General features: G+C 53.8%; 2 protein-coding genes across 2 annotated transcripts in view; one reads left to right on the plus strand and one right to left on the minus strand.

The window, feature by feature from the left end:
• Positions 1-18,034, minus strand: part of LOC131398451 (cationic amino acid transporter 4-like) — a 143,013-nt gene that overhangs the window by 114,163 nt on the left and 10,816 nt on the right. The window lies entirely within an intron of this gene.
• On the plus strand, positions 7,684-10,324 carry LOC131398452 (cationic amino acid transporter 4-like). Its single transcript, XM_058531984.1, has 4 exons — positions 7,684-8,703; positions 9,166-9,758; positions 10,017-10,125; positions 10,226-10,324. Exons 1-4 carry the CDS (start codon positions 7,722-7,724, stop codon positions 10,291-10,293), a joined length of 1,752 nt encoding a protein of 583 aa, XP_058387967.1. The 5' UTR covers positions 7,684-7,721; the 3' UTR covers positions 10,294-10,324.

Here is an 18,034-nt window from a genome sequence, read left to right on the forward strand (position 1 = left end):
GTTTTGAAGTCAGGGATTGTGATGCCTCCAGCTTGTTCTTTTTTCTTAGGATTGCTTTAGCTATTCGGGGTCTTTTGTTGCCCCATATACATTTTAGTATTTTTTTTTCTATTTCTGTGAAGAATGTCATTGGGATTCTGATTGGGATTGCATTGAATCTGTAGATTTCTTTAGGTAATATAGAGATTTTAACTATGTTTATTCTTCCAATCCACGTGCATGGGATATCTTTCCATTTCTTTATGTCATCATCGATTTCTTTCAATAATGTCTTGTAGTTCTCATTGTATAGGTCCTTCACCTCCTTGGTAAGATTTATTCCTAGGTATTTTATTCTTTTTGATGCAATTGTAAATGGTATTATCTTTTTGAGTTCTCTTTCTGTTAGTTCATTATTAGCATACAGAAATGCAACTGATTTTTGTAGATTGATTTTGTACCCTGCAACTTTGCTGTAGTTGTTGATTATTTCTAATAGTTTTCCAACAGATTCTTTAGGATTTTCTATATATAAAATCATGTCATCTGCAAATAGTGAGAGTTTCACTTCTTCGTTACCTATTTGGATTCCTTTTATTCCTTTTTCTTGCCTAATTGCTCTGGCCAAAACCTCCAGTACTATGTTGAACAGGAGTGGTGAGAGTGGGCAGCCCTGCCTCGTTCCTGTTCTCAGAGGAATGGCTTTCAGTCTCTCCCTGTTGAGTATGATGTTGGCTGTGGGTTTGTCATAAATAGCCTTTATTATGTTGAAGTACTTTCCTTCTATTCCCATTTTGTTGAGAGTTTTTATCATAAATGGATATTATATCTTGTCAAATGCCTTCTCTGTGTCTATTGAGATGACCGTGTGGTTTTTATTCTTTGTTTCTTTAATGTGATGTATCACTTTGATTGATTTGTGGATGTTGAACCATCCCTTGCATCCCTGGTATAAATCCCAGTTGATCATGGTGTATGATCTTTTTAATGTATTGGTGTATTCAGTTTGCCAATATTTTGTTGAGGATTTTTGCATCTATGTTCATCAGCAATATTGGCCTGTAATTTTCTTTCTTTGTATTGTCTTTGTCTGGCTTTGGTATCAGGGTGATGTTGGCCTCGTAGAATGATTTAGGAAGTGTTCCATCTTCCTCTATTTTTTGGAATAGTTTGAGAAGGATGGGTATTAAATCTTCTTTGAATGTTTGATAAAATTCACTGGAGAAGCCATCTGGTCCTGGACTTTTATTTTTTGGGAGGTTTTTGATTACTATTTCAATCTCTTTACTTGTGATTGGTCTATTCAGATTCTCCATTTCTTCTTGGTTCAGTTTTGGGAGGTTGTATGAGTCTAAGAATTTATCCATTTCTTCTAGATTGTCCAATTTGTTGGCATATAATTTCTCATAGTATTCTCTTATAATCCTCTGTATTTCTGTGGTATCCATTGTAATTTCTCCTCTTTCATTTCTAATTTTATTTACTTGAGCCTTTTCTCTTTTTTTCTTAGTAAGCCTGTCTAAGGGTTTGTCGATTTTGTTTTTCTTCTCAAAGAACCAACTCTTTGTTTCATTAATCCTTTCTACTGTTTTTTTGGTCTCAATTTCATTTATTTCTGCTCTGATTTTTATTATTTCTCTCCTTCTGCTGACTTTGGAGAGAAGTCCAAAGTTTGTTTTTTCTTCTTTTTCTAGTTCTGTTAGGTGTAATTTAAGGTTGCCTATTTGGGCTTTTTCTTGTTTGTTAAGGTGGGCTTGTGTCGCTATGAGTTTCCCTCTTAGGACCGCTTTTGCTGCATCCCTATGGTTTGGTATGGCATATTTTCATTTTCATTTGTTTCCAGATAGTTTTTTATTTCTCCTTTAATTTCATCAATGATCCGTTGGTTGTTCAGTAGCATGTTGTTTAATCTCCACATTTTTGTCACTTTCCCAGTTTTTTTTTCATGGTTCATTTCCAGTTTCATAGCATTATGGTCTGAAAAGATGCTTGTTATGATTTCAGTCTTCTTAAATTTATTGAGGCTTGCTTTGTTTCCCAACATATGGTCTATCCTTGAGAATGTTCCATGCGCACTTGAGAAGAATGTGTAGTCAGCTGTTTTTGGATGGAGTGCTCTGTATATGTCTACTAGGTCCATCTCGTCCAGTTTTTCACTTAAGTCTACTATTTCTTTATTGACTTTTTGTCTGGATGATCTATCCATTGATGTAAGTGGGGTATTAAGATCCCCTACTATTATTGTGTTGTTGTTAATGTCTCCTTTTAGGTTTCTTAATAGTTGCTTTATGTATATTGGTGCTCCTATGTTGGGTGCATATATATTTATAAGTGATATGTCTTCTTGGTGGAGTGTCCCTTTTATCATTATATATTTCCCTTCTTTGTCTTTCTTAACCTGTTTTATCTTGAAGTCTACTTTGTCTGACATGAGTATGGCAACACCTGCTTTCTTTTGTTTGCCATTAGCTTGGAGTATTGTCTTCCATCATTTCACTCTGAGCCTGTGCTTGTCTTTAGTGCTGAGATGTGTTTCCTGGAGGCACCATATTGTTGGGTCTTGCTTTTTAATCCATCCTGCCACTCTGTATCTTTTGATTGGAGAGTTCAATCCATTTACATTTAGGGTAATTATTGATATATGAGGGCTTAATGTTGCTGTTTTGTCACTTATTTTCTGGTTCTTTTGCATTTCCTTTGTTTCTTGTCCCATTTGCTTCAGACTGCCAATTCAGTTTGATTGTTCTGTTTTATGACTCTTCTAGTTTTCTCTTTGTTTATCATATGTGGTTTTGTTTTGATTATTTGTTTAGTGGTTACCTTGATGTTTGTGTAAAAAATCTTGTGTATGAAATATTCCATTATCTGATGGCCTCCTATTTCCTTATACTAAGTCAATTCAATCATTTTCCTCTTCCCCTTCTAAGTCGTTCTTGTTATACCTTATTCTATCTTGTGTTGTGGCTGTGTGTTTACAGTGATGGGGTTAAATTTATTTTTGGTGAATTCCTTCCATTGATCTTTGATTTTAGTATTTAAGTGGTTGCTAATCTATTCCAGTAAAGATCTACTATTTTTCTGAGTTTATTTACCTACTTTTCTCCTTGCTCCAAGCTTTGTATTCCCTTTCTCTTCTTTTTTTCAGGCCTGAGGGCCTTCTTGAGTATTTCCTGTAGTGGGGGTCTCGTGGCCATGAACTCCCTTAGCTTTTGTTTATCTGGGAGAGTTACTATTTCTCCATCACATTTCAAGGATATTTTTGCTGGATAGAGTATTCTTGGCTGAAAGTTTTTGTCTTTTGAATTTTGAATATATCATTCCAGTCTCTCCTAGCCTGTAAAGTTTCTGTTGAGAAATCCACTGAAAGCCTGATGGGAGTTCCTTTGTACGTTATTTTTTGTTTTTGTCTAGCTGCCCTTAATATTGTTTCTTTGTCATTGACTCTGGCTAGCCTTACCACTAGGTGTCGTGGAGAGGGCCTTTGTCTGTTAATATATTTAGGTGACCTGTTGGCTTCGCTTACTGGTATTTCCTGCTCCTTCCCCAGATTTGGGAAATTCTCAGCTATTATTTCCTTGAATAGGCTCTTTGTTCCTCTTTCCCCCTCTTCTCCCTCAGGAATACCTATAATTCTTATGTTACTTTTCCTAATAGAGTCAGATATTTCTTGGAGACTTTCTTCATTTCTTTTTAATCTTAGTTCTCCCTCCTCTTCCATCTGGAGCATATCTGTATTCCTATCCTCTAAAATGCTAATTCTTTCCTCCATATTGTCAGCTCTGTTCTTTAAAGATTCCAGATTCTCTTTTATCTCCTCCGTTGTATTCTTCATCTCCATCAGCACTGATTGGTTTTTCTTTATGATTTCAATCTCTTTTGTGAAGAAACTCCTAATCTCATTGAATTGTTTGTCTGTGTTGTCTTGTATTTCATTGAGTGTTTTTATGATAGCTATTTTGAAATCTCTGTCATTTAGACTATGGATTTCTGTGTCTTCAGGGTTGGTTTCTGGGTGCTTGTCATTTTCCTTCTGGTCTGGTGATTTCATATATCTTTGCATTGTGGTTCCTGTGTTGGCTTTGTTTTTCCTCATCCTGGAAATCTCTGGTTGCAATTTCCACCCACCGACACTGTGTGGTGGTAAAGGGCTGTGTAATCTAAGCCCCCTGCTCTCTGCTGCGGTTTTTCCACTGCGATCCTCGGTTTTTCCGCTGCGATCCGCTGGTCGGATCGCTTGATCTGGTCGGGTGGGATCGCTTGGTCTGGTCTGGTCGGCTGAGCTGCAGGGTCCAGTTTGCGGGGAGGGGGGGGCTCTCTCTTTTGCCCTCTGGGTCCCTGGCGTGGGGGGCCTCTCGTTCGCCCCTCGTTATCCGCTCTCAGGGGTGCTCAGATGTTGATGATAACCCTGTGGCTCTTCTGAGTCCTCTGTGCGTGAGTTTCCCACTGGCTGAGAGGGCCGGAAGAGCTACAGCTTCCTCACTGAGGGCCACCCCTCCACCCTCTCTGGGAGTGGCTTGGCCCTGGATCGCTGACCTGATGGGGGAGGGGGAGGAGTTCTCCTTACCTCTCCCCACTTCCTCCCGGGGCCCAGCACGTTCCACTCGCAGATGTATGGCAGTGTGGATCTTTCCTATCTAGCTTTTCACTCTCTAGGATTCCGTTGTTGGTCTGTGACTGTTCCTTTTGTTGTATCTTATTGGGGAAGAGTTCACGGGAAAGCTCACTCCGCCATGACGCTCGAAATACAATTGATTTTTGTATATTGATCTTGTATCCTGCACCTTTTCTGAGCTTGTTTATCAGTTCTAATATTTTTTGTGTGGATTCTTTAGGATTTTCTACACATAAGATCATGTCATCACTGGCTAGAAAGAGTTTTACTTCTTCCTTTCCAATCTGGATTCCTTTTATTTCATTTTCTTCCCTAATTGCCATGGCCAGAGCCTCCAGTAAAATGTTGAATACAAGTTGTGAGAGAGGACATCCTGATGTTGTTCCTGATCATAGGGAAAGCTTCCAGTCTCTCACCATTGAGTGTAGTAGCGTAAGGTGTTTCGTAGATGGTCTTTATCTGTTTGAGGGTGGTCCCTTCTATTCCAGGTTTGTTGACTGTTTTTTCCTGTGTCTGTTGAGACGATCATATGGTTTTTGTCCCATATTCTATTAGTATGGCATATGACTGATTGATTTTCAGATGTTAAATCAGTCTTGCAACCTGGGATAAATCTCACTTGATCGTTTTCATATGTTGCTGGATTCGATTTGCTATTATTTAGTTGAGCAATTCTGCATCTATATTCATAAAAGATATTGATCTGTAGTTTTTTTGTGATGTCTTTGTTGGTTTTGGTGTCAGGGTAACCCAACTTTGTAGGATGAGGTGGGAAGTGTTCTCTCTTCTTCTTCTTGTAGATTTTGGTGTTTTGTCTTCACTTCATCTTCCTGGTGTTGCTCTGTGTAACTGCCTTGCTCAGTGGGGTCCAGCACTTGGACCAGCCATATCCCTGGAAGTTTACAGTTCACTACGTCAACCATGCTTGGCCACAAATACCCATTGGATGTTGGTGCCTGTGAAAGGGGGTGTGGTGAGAACCTCTCAGGGTAGATAAAAAGTCAGTGCTCTGAAACCCTGCACACCAGCTCTCAGGTGGTCATCGGTAAGGCCTTGGGGGAGCTCATGTTACAAAACTGCCCAAGCCTCTTGGTAGGAAATGCATTTTTCTGGATTTCTGTGAAGGCATTTCGGAAGAAGGAACATCTTCTCAGTCATGTTTAGGCCACAAGGAGCAAGGTAAGGGATATGTCACCCCTGCAGCAAGTGGGAGCCCATCTGAGAAGTTCCTCAAGAGAACATCAGCCAAATATCAGAAGAGGCAAGGGAGCTGGCTAAGGCAGAGTGTTCTCAGTAACACCATCTTGTCTGGGAGTCCACCACCCTGTCCCCAGCCCACTGAGCCAGACAGCCTGCAGGTGCCCCTAAATCCTATTCCACACACCACATACAAACCTGACAGCATGGAGAAAGTTCTGGGGAAAGAGGACATCTGTTTTGGTTTTGCTTTGCTTGGATGGATTGTCATCATTTTGCTGTAAACAAGTTCATACCCTGTCTCACCAACATTTCCATTTTCAAAGAAGTGGGAGGAGCAGAAGGACAAAGACTCCTCAGCCCCAGGAATAAATAAGTCTGAGGGGGGTTTGTGATGGTCATGGGGTGAGACACACATCTCTCCCCAAGATATGGGGACTGGCATGGAGTGGATGCTCAGTCCCCGACACCTCTCACGGATATCCACAAGTGGGGATCTTCTGAAGGGTCCTCCAGCGTTGACAGGTGCTCCTGGGCTAGAAGGGGCTGCCATTGGTGTCTGAGGGGCCCTAGGGTGCCCCAGGCTCGAGGGCTGGTTGTTGTCCCCAGGAGTCTGCTTCCCTCCTTTCAGGACACGCTCTGTAGCTAGAACCTCAGAACAGACAGCATGAGTTCTGCCAACTCACAGAACGGTCCCCAAAGCCAGGCACTCCTTCGTCAGTGGATGAGGGTGGCTTCCTGACGTCCCATTGTGCCAGGAGGTCAGGGACTGCCCAGGGCCTCTCAGCCAGATTCATACCCTCCTCGTACCAGAGTCTTGCCTGACGCTCGCAGCCCCCACACCTCCCACTGTTGAGGGGGCCTGGATGGTGCCCAACTGGTAGAGTATGGGGGCTGGGATGAGGGGTCAAGGAGGGTGTCTGCAGCAGTGAAAGCGGGTGAGCTCCAGATAGCACCCCCAGACCTGGACCTTAACCTCCACCAGCCTCCTGAGGCCACGCCAGTGACCTGGGCTACTCACTTACCTGGTGGCCTGGGCTTCCTCATTCGTGAACCTGGCACAGTAATAGGGTTTCTCTAGAACCTGGGGAGCTCTGGTCTTGACTGTGTGAGGTGTGGGTAGCGTGGGCTGAGTGTGTGTGACTGGGAAGTAGGGCCCAGTGCTGGATCTGGAGCCCAGGGGTGGGGTGAGGGCAGTGCGCAGAGCAGTGGCAGTGGGGACAGCATGTGAGTCAAAAGTTCTGCAGGGATGGACTCAGTCCTCAGAGGAGGGAAGTGCTCTGGTACCTGGGGACAGGGGCACGGTGGAACTGGCTCTGAGGGCGGCATAGTGGTGATGTGTCTGGGCACGGGGTGCAGCGAGGGGCCTTGGCTTCCAGTGCAGGGCCCAGGGCACCCCCTACTCCAGACTGGGTGCACTGATACAGCAGCCTGGTCAAAGGGCGACAGGGAATAAACACTGCTGTCTGAGGCCAGATGGCTGCCCGGGCATATCCCAGGGCCACAGAGTCACTCCTGTTCCAAGTCTTGGAGGCCTGGCCGAGCTCCGGAGAAGCCTCAGGTTTCCATGCTGCTCTCAGATCCCACACCACTGGAAGGGCTCTTGGCCAGGATCCCTGGGGCTGCCGCCTCCCCGCCCCCAGAACCCCTCCCAAACATGCCCAAGTCTGGCTCCACCAGGCTCCCTCCCTTGCCTAGGAGGCAGACCAAAGGGATCTCCATGCTTCCTATGACCTCCTGCCCACCCTGCTAGCAGACCCTGACCCTTGCCTCATCCAGCCCTCCAGCTAGCCGGTGGTTCCAGACTTGGGTCCCCAGGGCAGAGTCAGGGCAAGGACGGAAGGCTGGTCAGGACCCTGCTGGGCAGCCTGTCACTCCCTCTGGTCCTTGTAGGTACCAGCAGCTGGCTTGGTGCTCCTCTCAGCTGCCCACCATGGCCCAGGGGCTGCCCAGCACCACCAGCCTGGCGCGCTTCTGCCAGATGATGAACCGGCTGAAGACACTGGAGGAGCCCACCAGGGAAACATCTCTGCAGCGCCACCTGACCACGCTGGACCTGACCCTGCTGGGGGTGGGTGGCATGGTGGGCTCAGGCCTCTATGTGCTCACAGGTGCTGTGGCCAAGGAGCTGGCTGGCCCTGCGGTGCTCGTGTCCTTCAGCGTGGCTGCCGTGGCCTCCCTGCTGGCAGCCCTATGCTACGCGGAGTTTGGGTCTCGTGTGCCCCGTGCAGGCTCTGCCTACCTGTTCACCTATGTGTCCATGGGCGAGCTGTGGGCCTTCCTTGTCGGCTGGAATGTGGTCCTAGAGTACCTCATTGCTGGTGCCGCCGTGGCCCGTGCCTGCAGTGGCTACCTGGACTCCACCTTCAGCCACCGCATCAGCAGCTTCACTGAGGCCCATGTGGGCATCTGGCAGGTGCCCTTCCTGGCCCAGTACCCAGACTTCTTGGCTGCTGGCATTGCACTTTTGGCCTCTGCATTCATCTCCTGCGGAATCCGCGTCTCTTCCTGGCTCAAGCACACCTTCTCTGCCGTCAACCTGGTCGTCATCCTCTTCATCATCATCCTGGGGTGTGTCCTGGTCCGCCCGCACAACTGGAGTGCTGAGGAGGGCGGCTTTGCGCCCTTTGGCATCTCTGGCATCATGGCCGGCACCGCCACTTGCTTCTGCGCCTTTGTGGGCTTTGATGTCATTGCTGCCTCCAGCGAGGAGGCTCAGAACCCGCAGAGAGCCGTGCCTATGGCCATCGCCATCTCGCTTGGCATGGCAGCTGTCTCCTACATCCTCGTCTCCATTGTGCTCACCCTCATGGTGCCCTGGCACAGCCTGGACCCTGACGCAGCACTTACTGATGCCTTCTACCAGCGGGGCTATAGCTGGGCGGGCTTCATCGTGGCTGCTGGTGCTATCTGTGGTAAGGGGTTCTCCCAGGCAAGGAGGGAGGGACCAGGATGGAGGGGCCCTGCCCTAAGCCTCCCAGGGAACACACCTCCGTCTGGGCCTGTGTTCCCAGTTGCATCATGGGCCCAGGAAGGGGCTAATGATTAGACTCCCCATCCAGGCTTGTTGGGAGGGACCTACTCACCCCCGACAATTGTACATTGAATGTCAGCCCTGGGCATGTGCTTCCAGGTATTTTCCTGGCAGAGGGACTCAGCCCTCATCACATTCTCCAGTGGGTCTGTCACCTAAACTGGGCTGTCCCATTCCTGGGTGGTGAGGGGGAACAATCCAGCACCCCACATACATTCGGGCTCACTCTGAGAGACAAAACTCATGCCCATGTTCCCAAGGGGCCACCCCTGCCCTGGCCCCCAGCAGTGGCCCCTGGTGGGCCTGTCCACCATGCTGACCAGTCTCCCACCCTCTGCCACAGCCATGAACACTGTCCTGCTCAGCAGCCTCTTTTCCCTGCAACACATGGTCCATGCCATGGTTGCTGACGGGCTCTTCTTTGAGGTCTTGGCCCACGTGCACTCCCGGACACAGGTGCCCGTGGTGGGCATCCTGGTGTTCGGGATCCTCATGGCTTTCCTGGCGCTGCTGCTGGACATCGAGGCACTGCTCCACTTCCACTCCATCGGCGTACTGTTGGCATACATCTTCGTAGCCACCAGCATTATCATGCTACGCTTCCAGAAGGCCCCTCCATCCAGTTCCCTGGGCCCAGCCAACGATGTGGGCACAGAGCAGGCCTCAGTCCCTGAGCCTGGGCAGCTGCGACCAGCCCTGAGGCCCTACCTCGGCTTCCTGGGTGGGTGCCGGCCTGGAACTGCCGTGGCTTGGGCACTTGGTGTCCTGGTGGCCTCGGCGATCACTCTGGACTGCGTGCTGGTCTTTGGGGACTCGGCCCTGCACCTCCCGCTCTGGGGCCACACCCTGCTGCTCCTGCTCAGCTCCGTCATGTTTCTGCTCAGTCTCCTCGTCCTGGGGGCCCACCAGCAACAGCGCCGGCAGGACGCCTTCCAGGTACTTCCTCCAGCCAACACCCCTCACTCTCAGCCCAGCCAGCTCCCCTCGCCCCTCCCTCCTCTACCATGGCAGGATGAACCAGGGCTCCCAGGGCGGGGGAGGCCAGTCCCCCATCCCCCTCTTTCTGCATGGCTAGTGGGCCCTTGTCTCCAGAATCTCCAGAGGCAGAGAAAGGCTCTGTGGACTCCTGAGAAATCAGGCTCTGGGCCAGCAGACCTTCCCACAGCCCAGCCCAGCCCTGCCCTTGCCCCTCAGGTTCCCCTGGTGCCCCTGACTCCAGCCCTGAGCATCCTCCTCAACATCGTCCTGATGCTGCACCTGAGCTCCCTGACCTGGCTGCGCTTCTCCATCTGGCTGCTGATCGGTGAGTGGGGGCCATGCTGGGACCCGGGTGGGCTGCAGGAGGAGGGCAAGCAGGGAAGCAGGGCTGGGACCTTCCCATCAGGCTTGTGCCCCACTTGCAGGATTCGCGGTGTATTTTGGCTACAGCATCCAGCACAGCAAGGAGAGCCAGCGGGAGCGGCCAGGTTGACTGCCCCACGCGGCAGTCTGGAGGAGATGGTGCAGGCCCTGCAGCCCCCCAGCCAGACACCTGCCCAGGAGCCCGGACACACGGAGCAGCCCACCAGTCCATGAGGACCGCTGGGGCCTGCCCACCTCCTCATGAGACTAGAGGTGCTGGAAGCCCCTTCTATCCGGGGCAGCTCGGGTTTGCAGGCCTGCCCAAGCTAGGGGTTCCTCGGGTCCTCAGGACCTTAGCCCAGGTGCCGAGCTTTGAGTCTTTGGGCGTGGGCCATGGCCAGTGCTGGTGTGGTGGACTCCTTGCCCAGTGCCTTCCAGTTTATGACCAACTCCAGCTGCCTGGGCAGGTCGAGAAGGGCGGGGAGGGAAGAGGTCTGGAGCCCTGGGGATGCACAATAACTGCTAAGCCAGTCATGTCTCCTGCTACCGTATCCACTATGGTGTTCTTTGTGACACTGAGTCCTCACTTGTCCCCGGGAACCAGGCGATTGTCCCCAATCCACAGCAGAGGTGCTGAGGTTTGCAAGGGGGAGACCACAGCACTGGGACAGCCCTGAGTCAGGGACACGGCCAGGCCTGGGTCTCGGTGCCCTGCCCTCAGGCCAATGCCCTCTGCCCAGCTCAGAGGGGAGCTACACACACTAGGCACAGGGGCTCCTTGACAAGGCGGGGACAGGCTCCCTCAGGGGCGGATCCAGAGAGCAGAGCCTGGAACCCAAGGAAGCTACCTAGAAAGAGTCGTGGAGTTCTGGGGTTCCCTCGGTTTCCCAGGGCTCCCAGAGAGCAGGCCATGTGCCTGAGGCCTGCCCCAGGATGTGGAGGCCCACCTGCCCGGGCACACACATCTCTCAGGCACAGGCCCACGTGGCCCATATGGCTCCCCTGGGGGTGCACACCCACGTGCAGACTGAGGCACAGCTGTTTCCAAGCTCAGGGCTGCCCGCAGCTCCCCAGCTGCCTCTCTCCCTGCCCGCCCCTCAGGGCTTTGTGATAAAGGCTCGGGACGGACACACGCGTGCAGGTGGTGGTGTGCAGGTACCTTCCAGCCTACCTGGTGGTGGTGGAGCCCCATCATTGGGGGTCTCCAGGCCCACCCTACACCCCCATTGGTCTCCCCAAGGCCACACTATGTCTGCCATAGACACTTCCGCCTCCCCGTTCCTGCCTGTAAAGACCACATAGGAAGCTGCTGGCTCTGGCAGCTTTACTCCTCGGCTCTCTGCAGCCTTGACCTCAGCTTTCTCTGGGCCCCAAGGACAACCAGGTACCCGTGACCCCGCTCCAATGACCAGGCTCAGGGCCATGTTCTCTCACCCTGGCCCTTCTGAACCCACCTCCCATGGACACAGCTCTGGGGATTGAGAGGATCAGGGAACCCAAGGCTTTGCTGGGGCTCCAGGTGCCAGATGATTCCAGACGCGGCCCAGCCTGAGCCCCAGCCCTGGCCCTCCCCAGCCCGGCCCATGTTGCTCCACCAGCAAGCTGCCAGCATGTCCCTGGTCACCAGGGACCCATGAGAAGGCAGCCTTTGTCTTCCTGAGGTGGGTACCCCCAAATCCCTGCCCTTCCCTAAGACCAACAGAGGGCTTGGCTTCTGCAGCCCCATCCCTCCCCTCCTGACGGTGGGCCCGGGGTCACGGGGAAATTCTCCAGCAGACAGGACTCAGGGCCCCAGGAGGATTCCAGAGCCAGAACCAGGCCAGCCTACTGGGGGCTTCTGTGTCCTCTGTTAAGGATATTCTTTCCAGCTCCTGGGCTCCACCTGGGGTCCTGATCAAAGCATGGTCCTCATGCAGTTGCCTCAGGCTGGGGTGGGCAGCTGCCCTGACACTTTCTCAGGTGTGACCTTGGGCAGCAGTGACAGACGTGTCCAGATTTACAGCCTCCTCACCCCATGGCTCCCAGGAACCCAGTGAGCAGGTTCCAGGGCGTTTGGCTGGGGGTCTCCAAGGAGACAGATAGAAGGTCCCAAAGGACCCAACAACTCAGCTCCTCCACCCTCCTCCCCATCCCAGTCCTCCACAGCCTGAGGGCTGCCATGAGGAAGGGGCTGGTGCTCATAAGCTGAGCAGGTTTGGGTTCAAGAAGTGCCTGTGCCCTTACCAGGGGTCCTAGAGGGTCAGATCATCTGCCCACCACACTCCTCACTCCATGGATGAGGCCCAGAGCTGGGAGGGGACCTGCCCTAGGAACCCAGCCCCAGAGCAGCTGAGACAACTCCTTTTGTCAGGCTTCTTTCTCCCTTGCCTTGGACTCTGGCTGCACAGACCCCCATGCAGGGCTGCTGAGAGGGGAGGGGCTCTACTGTGAGGGGAGCGCTGGCAGGGGGAGGAGGGCTGGGAGCCAGGCAGGGCCAGAGTCGACCACAGCCAGTGTGGAGACAGCTGGTGAGGGGGGAGCTGCTGGGAACACTGGAGACAGACTGGGAGACTGTTGTCCAGACCCAGACCCAGCAGGACCCCCACTGGACCAGTGCCCTGTGTTGTGTTCCCCTGCAGGTCTCTATACAAAACTGGCTTCTGTGGTCCCAGGCAGCACCCTGCCAAGGCTGGAGTTGGGGAGGAACAGTCTGCCTGGGACCTGAAGGGTGGAATTCTCCCCCCTACCCCCAGCCCGGGTCCTGCTACAGCCTCATCCAGGAGTCCTCAAGGCAGGGCCCCCACCCTTCCCAGTTCCCAACCACCAAAGGCTACAAGCCTCAGGGATAGGCCAGCAAGTGAGTTCCAGGGCTACCCTGGAGACAGTGTCCAGCTCCCAGCATCACCAGTGGGGGCAGGTGCTGGGCCCCCTCTAAGGCACCTGGGCAGCCGGGTGTGGGGGTGGGGAATCCGGCTCTGTCTGCTCAGGGTTGGCAGTGCCCTTTGGGGCCTTTGTTGAACCCCCAGCCCGAGTCCCTGGTCTCAGCCCTGTGTCATTGCTGCGGACACAGGGACAGCAAGCTGGGACCTGCCTCGCAGAAGCTCTCTGCCTGCTGAGGGCATGCGGACAGGAGGGTCCCTAAACAGACACCACCAGTGGCAGTGGCAGAGGTGGGGGCAGACCCGGGGCTCTGGGGTCCAGAGAGGGGCACTCACTCTACCCTAGGAACCAGGGAAGGCTTCCTGCCGGGAGACTCTCAGGCTGGTTTCCCAGGGGTCAGGAAGGAGTTCTAGGCAGAGACATAGGGCGGGCGAGAGCACAGGGTGAGGGGAGAAGGGCGTGGGCGGGGTCCAGCCCCACATGGTTGCAAAGGGCTGGGAGGTCAGCGACACCGGGCCGGGCCGGGCCCAGCGAGCAGTGTCAGGGGCATCACCTCCAGGCCCGGTGGCTGTGTGCACGTATGTGTGAGGGTGACGAGGTGACATGAGGTGACAGGAGGTTGGGGGGGTCTGCTTAGGAGACTCAAAGACAGGACAATACATGCAACACAAGATCCTTGAGTGCCTCCTGGGTCAGAAAATAAAAAGGTTTAGGACTGCTAATGGCACAGCTGGGGAAATTTAAATATTAGATTTATCTGCCAATGTTAGATTTTCTGAGTGTGACAAGAGGACAGCGGTCTCCTGGGGAAGGTCCTCACTCTCAGGACAGTGTTGTGGGGGTGAGTGTCCAGAGATCTGCCACTTACTTTCCAAGAGTTTCCTGTGAAATCTAGCTACATATATCTGGCTCACTCTAGAGAGGGAGGGAGAGAGCAAATGCAGCAAGATGGTATGAAAAAAAAGAGAAACAACCCTGGTGAACCCAGATGAAGCCTATATGAGTTTTCACGGTACTAATCTTTGAGGTTTTCTAAAGATTCCCTTAAGATAAAATCTTAAGGGAAAAGTAAAGAAAGCCCCCTGTGCCATGGAGGCAGATGCTAGAGGCAGGGTGGAGTGGAGGAGGAGCTAGGGGTGAGGGGTCCCAGCTGCAGCAGGGGTGTGAGGATGGATGGGGTGGAGGCCAAAGGGCTCAGTGAGGAGGCTGGTTGGAGCCTATGCAAGGGACCTGGAGTTGAGAGCACCCCCTCCTGCCCTGGGGACCCCTCGCACACACAGCAGAGGGTCCAGAGGAATGGGCCAGGCTGGGGTTTGTCCCAGCCGCCACAGGAGGACAGGCGGAGGGGCAGCAGGTGGGCATTGGGGCTGCACCTGAAGTCGTAGCTCCTCTCCCGCAGCTGGAAGGAGTCCTGGGGTCGCCGTTGGAGCCCCCGGCGTCCGGGTCACAATCCCAGCAGACGTGGATGCCCACAGCCCCGCCCTGCACACAGCACATCACTGCTCCACGAGCACACGGGCAAGGACCCTCTCCCTGAGCCCTCCCAGAACCCTGTCCCCCACGGAGCCACCAGCAACACCAGGTCCTCACAGACCCCTCCAGCCACAGCCACGACGTCCCCGATGGGGAACACGAGCAGTATTGGGTGAAGCCTGGGTCACAGTGGCAGCACTTGAAATAGGTGGTGTCTCAGGTCTCCAAGGCATTGGACCTGAGAGGGAGTGGGGCTGGGGGTCTGGCCAGGCAAGGGACAAGGAGCATCTGGGACAGCGAGGACCCCCCATGCTGACCTGGAGCAGTTGAACTTGCTGAAGGTGACAGTGTTTTTGATAAACAGCGTGAGGTTCTCAGCCTGGAGCAGCAGGGGCTTCCTGCAGGTGGGGGAGGTCAGGGGCAGGCTCTGCTGGTCCTGGGACCTGTCCTAGGTGTCAGGGACACTTACACGGGCACAGTGTCGCTCTCCATGGGGCACCAGCCCCGGATCTTACAGGTCCTGTGGGTCCCATTGAACTCCGCACTCTGGCCTGTTTTTATGCCTTGAAAACAAGACAAACTCCAGGCCCTCAAGTCTCCACAGGGAGGGGGAGGGAGTGGGGAGGGGGCTGTTGGCAGAAAGAAGAGATGCAGAGGCACCACCGGGCCTGCACGGGGGGGCCACCCAGTGTCCCAGCACGGACCCCTGAACCCCCTCCCAGTCGAGGTGCTGGAAGTCAGGCCCAAAGTTACCGTGCCTGTGCGTCCCCGTCTCCCCTTCAGGACAGTCCTCGCCAGCCCAGCAGTTCACAGTGGGATGGAGGGTGCTGAGGTGGTGAGAGAGCAGAGTTGTCCAGGCCCAGGAGGTGTCTCCCCTTCATGACTCAGCCCTGCAATCCACAGGGACGTGCCCCTCCCCTGCTTAGCCCCCAGGGTTCCCTGAGTTTGGGGGCACATGGGAAAGCTGGGGGTGCAAATAAAAGGAGGTGGTCAGAGGGGGGAGGGCGAGCAGCCCCGGCCAGATCGGGATGCAGTGCTGTGTCCCAAGAAAGAGCGAGACTCCTTCCCTCCTGAGAGTTCTGTCCCCGGTGGGGGCAGAAGTGACTCCTCAAGGCCCAGCTCCTCTGATCCAACTCAGATGACAGAATAGGGAAGGTGGAGGGACTCTGGGAGGGTAAGTTCATGCCAGGGTGGGGGTGCTAGGCGTGGCAGACAAAGGGCAGGACCCTCCTCATAGGGGCCTGTAGGGAAGTGGGACCCCACACACTGGCCAAGGGACCACAGACAGTCCCTTCCTGGCTGTTCTGCTGTGAAACAGGGACATTAGTGCCTGCACACGGTCACAGAGTTCTGGGCATCAGCCAGAAGGGGATGGTGGTGAGCTTTCTGGGAGTCCCAGACCCGGAGAGGAAGCACCCTCAAGCATCAGGTACTCACACAGATGTGGTTCTGCCAGGCGGAGGGTGGACGCCGCTGTCCAGGGCCGCCTCGTCTCCACCCTGGCTGGGCCACCACCTCCTCGGAACAGACCCCATAGTGAGCACCACAGGGCCCCACCTCTGCCCTCATCCACCTCCCTCCAGCAGCCGGAGTGGCCCATCCCAATGCACAGACGATCAAGCGCCCCTCCCCCGAGCCCATCTGTGGCTCCCGCCACTGCCATCTCCAGTTCAGCTCCTTAGAGGGGCTCCCAGGCCCCTGTGATCTGGGGCTACCCCCTCCCTGCCCCAGTCCAAATCTAGGCCCCACCCCACTCAGCAGCAGGGAACCCTGGAGGTGTCTCCTCTCACACAGTCGGGGCCTTTGCCCACGCAGCCCCTCTGCCTGGACATCCTCTAGATCCCACTCAGCCTCCCATCCTGCAGGAAACCCTTCCTGAGGCCCCGAGTTGGCTGACGTGCCTCCCTGGGTCTCCCAGCTGCAGCTTCTGCCCCACCGCAGGCCCTGCCCCCCTGGCTCGGGCTGTGTGTGCAGGAGCTCCGGGAGGTGGGGAGAGTGGAGTTCTGCAAGCTTCATCTGGCAGGAGGCTCAGCAGGTGTTTGCTGGAGGCTGTGACACTACAAGGAGCACAGAGCATGTGCTGGGAGAGATCAGACAACCAGGACGCGGAGAGTAGCTGGCAGTAACTCTGCTATTCTCAAGAAGCTGGCAGCTGGGTCTGTGAGGGAAGGGGTCCTGGCCCATCCAGTCATCAACACTGTGCCCCAGGAAAACGCCTCCAGTGAGGCAAGTTGAGGCAGAGTCAGGAGACTGGCTGGGTTTCTGGCCATTTCTGAGCCTCTGCCCACCACTTTGAGGCAAGATTTTTTTCTCATATTCACTCTGTTTCGCTCAACCAGAATTTTCCGAGAGCCTACTGCTTCTAGGCACTGAAGATCCAGAGCTAAATTGGGCCGGGCGCCCACCCAGGCTAGTGGGGAGTGGACCCCTCATTGCACACGTGGCCGGGGGCCAGGGGAGCAGGTAGTGAGCTCTGCCTGGGACAAAGGCAGGGTGGCTGTGGGGAAGGGTGGCTGGCACCTGTGTGCTGCGTGTGACAGCTCTGCATGTTTGGGGGATGCACAACCAGGAGGGGAGGGGAGGGCTGGGCAGAGGGCAGCAGAGTGACTGGGAGGCTGGCAGGACCACAAATCTCATCCTGCTGCTGGGTCTAGGTCTCAGGAGACTGAGACCCAAGCTCCTTCACCCTCCAGGGAGTCGGGCCCACCCACAGATCCTCACTTGGGGAAACAAAATAACACTGCCAAGTCTGTCCTTTTCCAGGCTGAAGACCACCCCCTGCCCCCGCCCCCCGGCTCCTGTATTTGAGCAGTCTCCACAAGGCTGTAGTCTCCAGCCCCCTCCCTCCTATCTGCACTCTGGTGCTCACCCTCTGACTGTGCAGGCCCAGAGGCTCGCCTATAATTGGTTTGTTGCAAGTCTGAAATGAGCTTCTCTGTTAATTTCACTGACTTCCCACAATAATTCTCTTAGAAGGTAACCTAGTTCTCTGGCAGTTAGATTCTAGGGCTGATTCTCACAGGCCAAGGCTGGTGCCACCCTATGCACTCTAAGCAGTCTGACACAGAGCAGTGACTCCCAAACTTTCTCAATCAGACAAATCTCCTGGGGCTTCTGCTAAAATGCAGATGCACAGGCCTCCCCCCCAAGAGTCTGGCGCAGCAGGTGCAAGGTCCAGGAATCTGTATTCCTAACCCAGGGTCCCAGGTGATTCTTTAACTGATTGGAGTAGTTGAGGACAAGCAGGTAGAACTGCATGTACCTCAGAAAGCAGACTGCCCGTGCAAAGGACATGAGAGAAAGTGGTGAGATTAGGGAATCCCACTGATGTCCTCCATACACTTGGAATAAAATCTTCATGATTTTTGCCATTATTTGTAGCCCTGCAGCCCCCTGTTGCCTCTCCACCCCCACCCACTCCACCCTGTGATGAGGCCCCTCCCCCAGCAACACCAGCAGGCCCCGGGGGGAGAAGGCCTGGCTGTGGGGGTTCCACACCCCTCAGGAAAGGGAAGGCTCAAGTCTGCCCACCTATCCCA

Source organism: Diceros bicornis, chromosome 35, assembly GCF_020826845.1.
Source record: "Diceros bicornis minor isolate mBicDic1 chromosome 35, mDicBic1.mat.cur, whole genome shotgun sequence".
NCBI classification, from domain to species: Eukaryota; Metazoa; Chordata; class Mammalia; order Perissodactyla; family Rhinocerotidae; genus Diceros; species Diceros bicornis.

Coding starts and splice junctions, on each gene's coding strand:
- LOC131398452 (XM_058531984.1), top strand. CDS start 7,722: ATGGCCCAGGGGCTGCCCAGCACCACCAGCCTGGCGCGCTTCTGCCAG. Junction 9,759..10,016: donor GCCGGCAGGACGCCTTCCAG/GTACTTCCTCCA, acceptor CTTGCCCCTCAG/GTTCCCCTGGTGCCCCTGAC. Junction 10,126..10,225: donor CTCCATCTGGCTGCTGATCG/GTGAGTGGGGGC, acceptor CCCCACTTGCAG/GATTCGCGGTGTATTTTGGC.